We start from the raw sequence: 13,871 nt of genomic DNA, 5'->3' as shown, positions 1-13,871 counted from the left end.
GCACTTTTACACATCTGCAGTATTTCTGTAAACATGCTATGTTTGTTGAAAAACCTTTCTAATAAACCTAGAATTCTGCATTAACATCATGTCTGTGTATGTGTGCTTTGACAGTCAACCATTTAGAACAAAGTTTGACTAGGCTAATGTATACAGTTGTATTTCATATACAGACCTCTTTCTGGAGGACATTATTAAATGTTTTATTTGTTTGTCTTTACTTCAGTTGTTTTCTTTTCCCTTTTGCGAGGTTTTTGTTTCGCTTATTCATCTTGTGTTTGTCGTCTTACATTAAAAAAAAGCTCACATGCTGTACTCCAGTGCTTCATAAAACATCATTGAAACAGAACATAAACATAACTACTCAACCTGTGGAAACATTGATAAGCGCCCACACGTTTTGGTTTAGTGGGGCTGTGAAAATGTAACCACCTTTCTAGATATAAGGACTGACAACTCATGACAACCACAAGATAATGTTAAACATATTTTGAAGCTATTACCAGATTTGATCCCAGTCCAATATTTTGTAGATTAAGACCCCATTGTGGGGGGGGGGGGGGGGTTCGATTAATCTCGCCTGGGCGCCTGTGTAGGCGTGTTTTGCACTGGCTGAATGATGATTTGGAACCAGGTTGCCTACGCGGTGTGAGCCAGAGGCCCCCGCTCTGGCCGATGTTGAAGTCGGCTCAAAAGATATAAGGACTGAGAACTCATGACATCCACAAGATCGTTTTGTTTGACGTAGGTTAAGCACGTTGAGTAATGAGTAGGATTCTGTGTTTTGACATGCAAAAGTGATCGCTTTTGATAAAAACGCTTTATCTGAGTTCCCAATGAAAACTAGTTTAAAAATTAGAACATACACGACCGTTCAAAAGTTTGGGGTCACTTAGAAATGTCCTAGTTTTTGAAAGAAAAGCACATTTTTTTTGTCCATTAAAATAACATCAAATTGATCAGAAATACAGTGGAGACATTGTTAATGTTGTAAATGACTATTGTAGCTGGAAACGGCTGATTTTCTATGGAATATCTACATAGGCGTATAGAGGTCCATTATCAGCAACCATCACTCCTGTGTTCCAATGACACGTTGTATTAGCTAATCCAAGTTTATCATTTTAAAAGGCTAATAGATCATTAGAGAACCCTTTTGTAATTATGTTATCAGAGCTGAAAACTGTTGTTCTGAATAAAGAAGCAATAAAACGGGCCTTTAGACTAGTTAAGTATCTGGAGCATCAGCATTTGTGGGTTCGATTACAGGCTGAAAATGGCCAGAAACAAAGACCTTTCTTCTGAAACTCATCAGTCTATTCTTGTTCTGAGAAATGAAGGCTATTCCATGCGAGAAATTGCCAAGAAACTGAAGATCTCGTACAACGCTGTGTACTACTCCCTTTACAGAACAGCGCAAACTGGCTCTAACCAGAATATAAATAGGAGTGGGAGGCCCCGGTGCACAACTGATCAAGAGGACAAGTACATTACAGTGTCTAGTTTGAGAAACAGATGCCTCACAAGTTCTCAACTGGCAGCTTCATTAAAAAGTACCTGCAAAACACCAGTCTCAACGTCAACAGTGAAGAGGTGACTCCGGGATGCTGGCCTTCTAGGCAGAGTTGCAAAGAAAAAGCCATATCTCAGACTGGCCAATAAAAATTAAAGATTAAGAGGGGCAAAAGAACATACACTGGACAGAGGAACTTTCTGTTTCTGAATGATTCACACCATGCTGCATTGCTGACAATATGACCAGGGATGCAGATTACCAGTTGATTTGAGCATGGCACACCTCCCTCACTGGCTTCGCCCGGTCACGTAATGGGCCACAGTCCAGTTTAACCTGGGGCAGCTTAATTGAATCCCCTCACTATTGTTGTATGGGAAATGGGAAAGGGAAAGTTGTACAACTGAATGCTTTCAACTGAAATGTGTCTTCTGCATTTAACCCAACCCTTCTGAATCAGAGAGGTGCAGGGGGCTGCCTTAATCGTCATCCACGTCTTCGGTGCACAGGGAACAGTGGATTAACTGCCTTGCTCAGGGACAGAACAACAGAGATTTACCTTTGCAGCTCTGGGATTCGATGCAGCAACCTTTCGGTTACTGGCCCAATGCTCTAACCACTGGGTTACCTGCAATGGGGTGGTAGATTAATAGTGTGTGTGTGTGTGTGTGTGTGTGTGTGTGTGTGTGTGTGTGTGTGTGTGTGTGTGTGTGTGTGTGTGTGTGTGTGTGTGTGTGTGTGTGTGTGTGTGTGTGTGTGTGTGTGTGTGTGTGTGTGTGTGTGTGTGTGTGTAAACTGCAGGGATGCCCATGTTGCTGGGGATCAGAAGTGTCTGGTGCGAGAGAGGCAGGTTGAGGTCGCCAGGGTCAAAGTTGTGGGGAAAAGGTGTCATATGCTGCGGCAGCGAAGAAAATAGAGAAAGATGGGTCAATGGTGAGGGATCCGAAGAGGCTCCCGGTGAGTTGCAGGATTTTGCCTGTACAGAGTAATAGGCCTACAAATGAAATGTGCTTCAGTAAGGTTGTCTTTTTAGTGTTCATTGCTATGGTTATCAACTGTACAGCAGGTATGGAATGTAAGTCACAGAAAACAGGTGTTGTGGTGGCAGCTGCAGAGAAGTACTTGGGATTAGGAGATTTTAATGCAGAAGAGTTACAGGGGGTGTTGAATGGTCATTGGCCTGGTAAAGGATTAGATAGGGTTAAATTAGTGGAACGGGGGAGTGTCTTTTTATGAGTGTAGGGTTAATACAGTGGTTGGCAGTGTAATTTTTTTTTTTTTCTATCACAAAGTAGAATGGATTTGGTCTCCCGTCCAGTTGGTGGCGGTAATGTAACATTATATTGGTTGCCAACTTCCGTCAAAGCCCACCGAAGAAGAAGAAGCTTAAAGAAAAACGGGGAGGAAACTGCTTCTGCTTATCCACTGTTTGTTGCGAGCACATCATCTCCAATACCAGTGTCGTCGGTTTTCCGGTATCGTCTAACGCCCAGCCATCATGTCTTCTAGAACATTTTTCGTAGGAGGAAACTGGAAGATGAACGGTGACAAGAAGAGCCTGGGCGACCTTATAACGACCCTGAACACTGCAAGCCTCAACGATGAAACCGGTAACCGGCATTCGGTTTTTGTCTCAATATCTTCAGTCTAGAATGTGCCCTATTACTTTGACATTACATTCTTATTGATACCAATATATACATGTAAACATGAAACAAGTAAATGTGAATGTATTTTATTTTTTTAGCACTAAACAGAGGAATGATGCTGATTGCGTCAAACGACAGGAAAACAGCACATGACATAGACGTCACGTGACTTCAATCTTCTTACCGCTATGTAGAATCCTTGGGATGTCCTTAACCCTAACTATAACCTATACCTAACCTTACATTTTAATCCTTACCTCAACCATTTTAAATTTGAACTGCAATGGGGTAGGGACGTCCCAAGGATTCTGGATAGCACGGACCAGGGCTGCTAATGAGAGCTATGCTCATTGGACTCAGCATAGTTTCCCATAACATCTGCGTGCATTGATGAGACACGGGCTTTAAATTCCCAATAATAAGCCTGCTTGTCCGTATTGCCTTGGGAGGGACTGGCTGAACACCGGTCTAGACTCAGCTTTCACACAGTCTTAATTCACTATCACTTACAAACAAACCTTATGGTGGGCCAGTGCTTATGGTGGGCCAGTGCTTATAGTGGGCCAGTGTTTATGGTGGGATAGGCTATCACCACAGATAAAAGGGGAAGCCTTCCAATGCATGTCCACAAATAACATGTTGAGGGAGATGAAACCATGGCGCCACCTTCATTTCTAATGGCGGCAAGTGGACGGGAGGACAGTTAGACAATGCAAGCATGGGCGAGGGAGCATGAACAGGGTGGGACCAAAGTTGGGGAAAGCTGAACTTTATCAGTGGTGTAAAAATACTTTAAAGTATTTTGGGGGGGTTATCTGTACTTTACTTATTTATATTTTTGGCAACTTCTACTTAACTTCATTCCCAAAGAAAATGTACTTTTTACTTTTTATGTCTGAGTGTTGGAGTGTGCCTTTGACACTCCCACCAGATCAGAGGATGACATTTTTTTGCCCCCTTTCATGCTGAGCGGTTATCGAAAGGGATAGCGCTGAAAAGAGATTTGAAATCGGCTACGTTGAGGAACTGTCATTCTCAATGGATGTAAAAACAGACTTCGCTTACTTTTGGAGAAGAAGAAAAAAAATAAGTTGAGAAGCTCCAGTGATGGTGAATTAAGACAATCTGAAATACTAACTGATTCCCAAAATGGGCCCATTTCTAAGCCTACATTTGCGTGCAGGCCAGGTAGTCTAGGCTTAGTTATATGTGTAATCAGGTGTGTCCTTACTCAAGATTGACAATAGTGCTCCAAACAAAAGACTATGATTATATTGACAACTCGTCAATTGAATGACATAAATAAACTTTTTCCTTGCAAGTTTAGCCTAGGTTGTGGACTCTGCAAACAACGCGTCCACTCCTACAGTGGCACCAGTAAGACTGAGCTACTGGTGTGACTTCTCAATGGATTAGTCCACTCAGACAGGTGTGAATCAGACAGGTCTCTTGTGCCATATCTATATTTGTTTTATTTATTTGCCACTGCTCGACTAAAGTTTCGGTCTACCAACAGCCTATCCACCAGTCGACGGGGTGTAAACTTCCGACTTCGGCTTGCCTGGAGAAAAAATGTAGTGCGCACGAATAACTGAAAAAACCCTTGCCGAAGACCTAAATGTCCACCTAATATATGCACAAACGGTTCTGAACTGTTTCAGATGGGAAGCATGAGGACGCTTTAAACTCCTCTTGTCTCCCCTCTCTCTCTCTACCTCCCTCTCTTACACTCACACAGAGGTGGTGTGTGGCGCTCCCACCGTCTACCTTGACTTTGCCCGCTCGAACCTGGATGCCAGGATCGGCGTCGCCGCACAGAACTGCTACAAAGTTGCCAAGGGGGCCTTCACTGGCGAGATCAGGTAAGGCTCCGTATGACGACACGTCTTCCACCTTGAGACGGGATCTGTGAACTTGTTTAAGATGGCCTCCTTATTGGGTGATTTAGGAACTTGGGAGGATGGATGTTTAACATGCTTTTTTACATTTGTATCACAAACCATTTTTGAAAAAAAAAAAAAAAACATGATGAAATTGGTTATTTTAGGCCCTTTTTAGACCTATGCCTCCTGTAAGTCCCTATGGTCTGAACTGTACATAATACAGACCTCTTGGTGTCATTATACTCTTTATAGTGTTCTCAAATATGTAGCATATCTAGATTCTGAAATAAATTGTGACTCTCAAAACGACCCTTTTACTTAGCTTATTTTTAGACATTGTTTAACAATATACCATTCAAACACGTCAAATGTCAGTGGGCTCTTATTTGACACATTTCATGCATAGAAATGTAATATTAAAGGTCATAAACCATTCACAGCCCAGTGTTTTCCACTAGCGTCGGCTGAATTACACCAGATTGTTCAGGTTTTTGGTTGAGTTTGCTCAACTGCTACTAGCAAAGGAATGTCGGAGAATATCATCTCTCAGACATGTGAATCCCACCGTTGTTGAACGGGATGTTCCTGAATGTGTGTATTCCTACATCTACAGGAACCCCTCTTTATACTTCTATTGGTGCATTTTTAAGTTGGCGGGGGCGCGCTAGTACAGTAGGTGGCGTTAATGCACAATAACGGTGGATGACAGCCGCCAATAAACCCCACAGAAGCGGGTGTGAACGGTAACTAGCTAGCCGTAGACAGCCCCTGCCTGTCGGACACTGTTTTCCCCAGTTCTGTTAACGACGGCAGGTGTTTGGCAGGCGGGAGCGAAGGACACTGTACTAGCTCAGCCAGCTAGTCCGGTACACGGGAGCGACCAGTAGACGTGTCCTAGCGCAGGAGGGGGCGACACTGTTCCAGATGGAGAACTAGCAAGCTAGCACAGTGTCGTTAACTAGCTTGCTAGCACACTGTCGCCCCAGCCTGCTGTTCCAGCGTTAGGCGGGGGCGACCGGTAGACTGTCCTTCGCCCAGCGGTCAGGCACTGTTTTATCCAGTACACAGCATGCTTGAAGGAACCAGTGGTTTGCTCGAGGGGATCATTCCTGACCCGAATTGCGGGCTGCAGGTGTACACTTGCACCCATGTGACTAAAATATTTGCGTGTACATTTGTACTTTATTGAGCATGGAACATACTCCTACTGTTTTGTGTGCTGCTTATTGTGATCCTTGTAAAAAATGTCAGCGTAGAGCCCAGAATTCGCATGTCCCATGTTTTAACTTAAGTTGTAACGATGAGTCAAAATCCACTTAGACTTTTGTTTTCTTTCACATTGATTTATTTTCTTTTGAATTTCATATAGTAATCAACTTCGATTTATTTTTCCAAGCTGTGGGCGGGCTATTTTTTCTGATTTAATAAAATTTGAACAAACGTTGTGGCAGTTCATATCTTGCAGTAAAACTGAATTACTTTAATCTCTAAAGAAGACGTGTTTAATTAATGTTCTTTCACTTAGAACATAGTCCTGATCTTAGACACTTAGTGTACAAAACATTAAGAACACCTTCCTAATGTTGTCCCCCCTTCCTAATGTTGTCCCCCTTTTTGCCCTCAGAACAGCATCAATTTGTCCGGCATGAACTCTACAAGGTGTTGAGTTCATGTTGACCCATGTTGACTCCAATGCTTCCCACAGTTGTCAAGTTGGCTGGACGTCCTTTGGTTGTTACGTACGGGGAAACTGTGTGGAAAAACCCAGCAACGTTGCAGTTCTTGACACAAACTGGTGCACCTGGCACCTACCATATTCTGTTAAAAAGCACTTAAATCTTTTGTCTTGCCTGAATGGCACAAAGAGTCTCAATTTTATCAAGGCTTAAAAATTCCTTATTTAACCGGTCTCCTCCCGTTGATCTACACTGATTTGACATTTGTTCATAATGTTTTATACACTCAGTGTAGGCCTAGAGCTAGACGATATCCAAAACAACTAACAATACACTGAATTCTTCAAACATTTTCAGTCATTTAAATTGTAAAGTCATAATACCAAAAACTCATTTTTACAATTTGGGAGGTAAATTTAATAAGTATTCAAATTGAATTAGTCACCTGTGCTGAATACAACAGGTGTAGACCTTACAGTGAAATGCTTACTTACGAGCCCCAAACCAACAATGCAGTTTCAAAAAATACAGATAAGAATAAGCGATAAATGTAACAAGTATTAAAGGGCAGCAGTAAAATAACAGCGAGACAATACGGGGGGTACTGATACAGAATCAATGTGCTGGGGCACCTGTTTGGGGTAGTATGTACATGTAGGTAGAGCTATTAAGGTGACTATACATAGATGACAACAGAGTAGCAGTGGTGTAAAAATGGGGTGAGGGTGGCACTGCAAATAGTCTGGGTAGCCATTTGACTAGATGTTCAGGAGTCTTATGGCTTGGGGGTAGAAGCCTCTTGGACCTAGACTTGGCGCTCCGGTACTGCTTGCCATGCGGTAGCAGAGAGAACAGTCTATGGCTAGGGTGGCTGGAGTCTTTGACAATTTTTAGGGCCTTCCTCTGACACCGCCTGGTATAGAGGTCCTGGATGGCAGGAAGCTTGGCCCCAGTGATGTACTGGGCCATTCGTGCTACTCTCTGTAGTGCCTTGCGGTCGGAGGCCGAGCACTTGCCATACCAGGCAGTGACGCAACCAGTCAGGATGCTCTTGATGGTGCAGCTGTAGAACCTTTTGAGGATCTGAGGACCCATGCCAAATATTTTCAATCTCCTGAGGGGGAATAGGTTTTGTCGTGCCCTCTTCATGACTGTCTTGGTGTGCTTGGACCATGTTAGTTTGTTGGTGATGTGGACACCAAGGAACTTGATGCTCTCAGCCTGCTCCACTGCAGCCCTGTCGATGAGAAGGGGGTGAGCTCGGTCCTCTTTTTCCTGTAGTCCACAATCTTCTCCTTTGTCTTGATCACGTTGAGGGAGAGGTTGTTATCCTGGCACCACACGGCCAGGTCTCTGACCTCCTCCCTATAGGCTGTCTCATCATTGTCGGTGATCAGGCCTACCACTGTTGTCATCTGCAAATGTAATGATGGTGTTGGAGTTGTGCCTGGCCGTGCAGTCATGGGTGAACAGTGAGTATAGGAGGGGACTGAGCACGCACCCCTGAGGGGCCCCTGTGCTGAGAATCAGCGTGGCGGATGTGTTACCTACCTTACCACCTGGGGCGGCCCGTCAGGAAGTCCAGGATCCAGTTGCAGAGGGAGGTGTTTAGTCCCAGGGTCCTTAGCTTATGAGCTTTGAGGACACTATGGCGTTGAATGCTGAGCTGTAGTCAATGAATAGCATTCTCACATAGGTGTTCCTTTTTGTCCAGGTGCGAAAGCGAAGTGTGGAGTGAAATGGAGAGTGCATTATCTGTTGGTGTGGTATGCAAATTGGAGTGGGTCTAGGGTTTCTGGGATGATGGTGTGATGTGAGCCATGACCAGCCTTTCAAGGCACTTCATAGCTACGGGTTGGTAGTCGTTTAGGCAGGTTACCTTAGTGTTCTTGGGCACAGGGACTATGGTGGTCTGCTTAAAACATGTTGGAATTACAGACTCGGAGAGGTTGAAAATGTCAGCGGAGACACTTGCCAGTTGGTCAGTGCATGCTCGCAGTACACGTCCTGATAATCGGTCTGGCCCTGCGTCCTTGTGACTGTTGACCTGTTTTAAAGGGCTTACTAACTTCGGCTGCGGAGAGCGTGATCAGTCTTCCGTAACAGCTGGTGCTCTCATGCATGTCTAGTGTTATTTGCCTTGTCGCGAGCATAGAAGTAGTTTAGCTTGTCTGGTAGGCTCGTGTCACTGGGCAGCTCTCGGCTGTGCTTCCCCTTGTAGTCTAATGGTTTGCAAGCCCTGCCACATCCGATGAGCGTCAGCCGGTGTAGTACTATTCAGTCTTAGTCCTGTGACGCTTTGCCCGTTTGATGGTTCATCAGAGGGCATAGCGGGATTTCTTATAAGCTTCCGGGTTAGAGTCCCGTTCCTTGAAAGCGGCAGCTCTAGCCTTTAGCTCAGTGCGGATGCTGCCTGTAATCCATAGCTTCTGGTTGGGGTATGTACGTACGATTATAATTTTGCTGTGTATTTCGGGTGGAATCAAGACATTAGACTGTACCAGAGGCCACCGAAATATAGGTTGTGGCCGGGGAGGCCTGGCTGGCTACTTTCCTATTTGGCTGGTTATCCAGGTACTTGTGGGAAAACACTGATCACAGCCCTCTTTTAGGATTGTACATTCAGCAAGTCAGGAGTTCCCTTTGACTCCATTTTCCCATTCACTGAGTTGGTGGTGCTCATAAAATGTAGCATGCCTTCAGAATTAGCAGAGCCCACTCTGGAAGTTTGATACAAATGTAAAAAGGATTTTAAACATCTTTCCTCCCAATGACGTTTCTATGTGAGAAATGCCAGAATCTGAAATACAAAAAATACTTCCATTTTCAATTAAATCTATTATTTAGTGGATGTATTGCTAATCCCTCTCCCTCATTCTCTCTCCCTCAGCCCTGTGATGATCAAGGACTGTGGCGTGGAGTGGGTGATTCTGGGCCACTCGGAGAGGCGCCACGTGTTCGGGGAGAGCGACGAGCTGATTGGTCAGAAGGTGGCCCACGCCCTGGAGAGTGGCCTGGGGGTGATCGCCTGCATCGGAGAGAACCTGGAGGAGAGAGAGGCTGGAACCACAGAGGAGGTGGTGTACGCCCAGACCCAGGCCATCGCAGGTAACCGCTGGGTTCAACCCCCATGTTTGCTGTGTGTCACAGGAATGTATTAGTCTGCTCATCTAAAGCGTTCTCATCATGCAAGCGTTGAACATTTGCAACACCAGGGTTGTGGGTTTGATTCCCACAGGGGACCAGTAGGAAAATGTATGCACCCACTACTGTAAGTTCCTTTGGATAAGAGTGTCTGCTAAATGACCAGTGTAAATGTTTAGATCCATTCTTTTCTCTACTGAATAACTCTTTGGGAAAGTTGACAAAATGTCCATAATCTTCATTTTATATATTCTACCCGCTCTGTTGCGCTCCTACTAAAAATATATTAGCCATTATTTTGGTTTAAGTTGAACATTTTACTTTTCTTTTGCATTTCTTTTTTACAAAAACATACATAGACAAAAACAATAGACAACTTAAGATTTACATACATTTCAACAAACAATAACATCACACTTTCTCTGAACCTTACCTGAGACCTAAAACTAACTCTGGGGTCCTTTTCATTAGTCTACCTGCCACATGTTGTATTAGACATCTTAAGGCAATTAGTGATAGGCCAAACATAACTTATCATAATCTACATACAGCGCTGTTCATTATATTGATAGAAAGTTGTTGTTGTAGACAACGTGAAGGACTGGAGCAAAGTGGTGCTGGCTTACGAGCCGGTGTGGGCCATCGGTACTGGCAAGACAGCCTCACCCGAACAGGTACGACTCATTGCCATTTCATAACAATATTACTTAGTTACCTACAACATGCATGCTTTACTATATTTTTGTAAGTTACATGCAGATCTGTGGGAAATGGATATTGGTTTTCTTAATCACATGCATTTAATGATTTTTTTTTTTAAAGTTAGCATGAGTTGTCGGTACATGACTGCAGTGAGCAGGCTTCTGTTACGTGAAAGGCACCAGTTGGCTTCTGGGAATGGCCCACTTCCATCAATCTTTATAGACCACCTCATGTTTAGGCCTGCAGTACACTCACTAGAAACAAGCACTGTGCATGCTGGGCTAACAGTCCACTGCATTCACACATACGGTTATCATTGTTGTTAGGGAGATGATACAATGACTGAGGTTAAAGTGCAGACTGTCAGCTTTCGTTTGAGGGTATTTTCATCCATATCATGTGACCCGTTTAGAAATTATGGCACTTTTCGTAGGTAGTCCCCCCAGTTTTAGGGGAGCAAAACTACTGGGACAAATTCGATTGTGTATTATGAGTCAACAAATTTTTTTATTTTTTATTTAGTCCCATATTCCTAGCACACAATGATTTGCATCAAGCTTGTGACTCTAAATTTGTTGGATGCACACAAGTATGTGGAGGCTGCTGGGAGAGGACGGCTCATAATAATGTCTGGAACGGAGTCAAGGGCGTGGTATCAGATACATAAAACGTGGTTTCCATGTGGTTGATACCACTCTATTCTAGCCATGTATTATGAGCTGTCCTCCCCTCAGCAGCCTCCACTGGTGGACACGCCTTCAAATCAGTGGATTTGGCTATTTCCAGCGAGATGTTGCTGACAGGTGTATAAAATCGAGCAGCCAGCCATGCAATCTCACCATGTGTAATGCCAAGCATCGGCTGGAGTGGTGTAAAGCTCGCCGCCATTTGACTATGGAGCAGTGGAGGGGAATTCTATGTGAGAAAGTTAAACGCACAAATATCATACCCCCAAGATATGCTAACCTCTCACCATTCTAATAACAGGGGAGGTTAACTTTTGTGCGTCTAACTTTCTCACTCATCATTCAAGATTTATTCAGGACTATACGTAATCATGGTAGAATCCACATTAATGTACAAGTGTTTAGTAACAGTCTATTCTTATTTACAATGAAAGTGACTCCTAAATGACACAATGCATTATTTACCATTCATATCTATTGGGAACAAAATAATCTGAAACACAACCAAAACAAACAGCAAATGCATCCAACAAGTTTGTAGAGTCACAAGCTTGATGTAGTCAACACATGCTATGAATATGGAACTAAATACTTAACTTTTGAGTACTTTAATACACTTAAGTGAATTTGTCCCAATACTTTTGGTCCCCTAAAATGGGGCACCATGTACAAAAAGTGCTGTAATTTCTAAACGGTTCACCTGATGTGGTTGAAATCACCCTCAAATGAAAGCTGACAGTCTGCACTTTAACTTCAGAGTCATTGTTTGATTTCAAATCCAGAGTCCTGGAGTACAGAGCCAAAACATGTCTTTGACAATAGTTTTGTAGCTCACTGTATGTTTTAAGTAAATCTTCAATGATAGTTCCAATGTCTTATTTTTTTGTTAGAAACAGCTTAGTGATTTATGCTAAATGTGGTTATATTAAGCACTCGTTTGTTTCTGTTGCAAGAGTGTATTTTTGTTATTTATTTGAAGGCCCAGTGCAGTCAAATGTGTTTTTCTATATTTTTCCAGATGGAGGTTGGAGTAATACTGTGAAAATGATAATGCCCTTTTAGTGTAAGAGTGGTTTTAAATTTCAGCCTGTTATGGTGGGATAGTTTTGGCCTGCCTGGTGACGTCACCAGGTGGTAAATTAGGTGATAGACCAATAAGAGGGAGTTCTAAACCTCCCTGCCAATAACAGATAGTTTTCAGTTTTTCCCTCCCCACTTGGATGTCTCCCAGACAGTCCTAGCAAAATTATTGCTTGAGAAATTGCTCTTGCTAAGAATCTATTTTTGACCATTTTTAATTCAAATCAAACAAATTTGACTAAGGACTTTTTATTTTTTAAATTTTTTTCCACAAGGTCAAGTGTGATTTCTAGGGGGTTTAGTGTTTAGGGTTAAGGTTAGAATTAGGGTGAGGGTATGGATTAGTGGAACTGAATTGTGTGTCCCCACAAAGTTGGCTGTACAAGACACTGTGTGAACTTGTCTCGCCCCAGGCCCAGGAGGTGCATGAGAAGCTGAGGGAGTGGATGAAGGCAAACGTCTCTGAGGCCGTGGCCGACTCCGTCCGCATTATCTATGGAGGTCAGTAGGGACCACACTGAACTCAGGCTGCTAATAGCAATGAGACAATCCCCAGAGCCACTGTTTCTAATGGAAATCGTAACCTGTTTATTGGGCTGAATGGAGTTGGGGGGGGGGGGGTCAAAAACACACATTACTGACAACAAATGGAGCTTACAGCATGAATAACATTACTTTGGTGTCTGTTTGAAGAATATGAATGTGTTCCTAAACCTTTAAAATTCTTGTATGTATTACATAGGCACTTGAGTGTTTTTACCAAAGTCCCTCCCTTCTCCAGGCTCTGTGACTGGGGCCAACTGCAAAGAGCTGGGCTCCCAAAACGACGTGGATGGCTTCCTGGTGGGCGGAGCCTCCCTCAAGCCCGAGTTTGTTGACATCATCAATGCACGTGCCTAGAGCGCACAAGCAACCTAACCTGCTGCTAGTAGTGTCCTGTGACTGCATCTCTTCCCCAAGTTTCTGTGTGTCAACAAGGGACAATTTGACTCATTTTGAATGCCCTGTCCTATAGTTTAGGGGCCGGCCACAGTAAAAGTCCCACATTGATAATGCATGTCAGTCTCCATTGGTTGACGTATTCTGTGTAAGGGTGGGACTTTTATTATGGAATGTCTCTTTGGATGTAAGTTCTTAACTACTATATACATTCTAAAATGTACATTCCTGATTATATTAATAAGCACTGCACTTAACGATGTCCCATACAGTAATGAGTGAGCACATATCCTATAAGGGGACCAGTACTTTGTGTATTGCTAATGACTGTAAGTTCCATTGTCACTAGAAGCAGTCATGCACACGCTTGGTTTAGTCTTTTCTCTCCTATTGGTTGAATCACGTCTAACTTTTTCCAGCAAATGACTGTAAAGGCTGAAGACCACTTGAATAAATGGTTTAGTCTGCTGTGAACTTGTCTGTCTTCCCGTTCTATGGCTTTCTGTTGTTGGTTCTAAAAGTCGGCAAGTCTCCAGTTACTGCATGACTAGCAGAAATATGGCTCCTTCCATCCACCCAAAGCAGGCTGGATAAAACTT

General features: G+C 43.4%; 1 protein-coding gene across 1 annotated transcript; it reads left to right on the top strand.

Moving 5' to 3' along the window:
• Positions 1-2,869: 2,869 nt before the first annotated feature.
• tpi1a (triosephosphate isomerase 1a) lies at positions 2,870-13,746 on the top strand. The gene is made up of 6 exons (XM_014141796.2): positions 2,870-3,123; positions 4,901-5,024; positions 9,612-9,829; positions 10,454-10,539; positions 12,747-12,834; positions 13,115-13,746. The coding sequence occupies exons 1-6, from the start codon at positions 3,012-3,014 to the stop codon at positions 13,231-13,233; spliced, it is 747 nt and encodes a 248-aa protein (XP_013997271.1). The 5' UTR covers positions 2,870-3,011; the 3' UTR covers positions 13,234-13,746.
• The last annotated feature ends 125 nt before the right edge of the window (positions 13,747-13,871 follow it).

This window comes from Salmo salar, chromosome ssa14 (genome assembly GCF_905237065.1).
Source record: "Salmo salar chromosome ssa14, Ssal_v3.1, whole genome shotgun sequence".
Taxonomy (NCBI): Eukaryota; Metazoa; Chordata; class Actinopteri; order Salmoniformes; family Salmonidae; genus Salmo; species Salmo salar.
The sequence above is the reverse complement of the archived record's forward strand: the minus strand, read 5'-3'. Positions and strand labels throughout refer to the sequence as shown.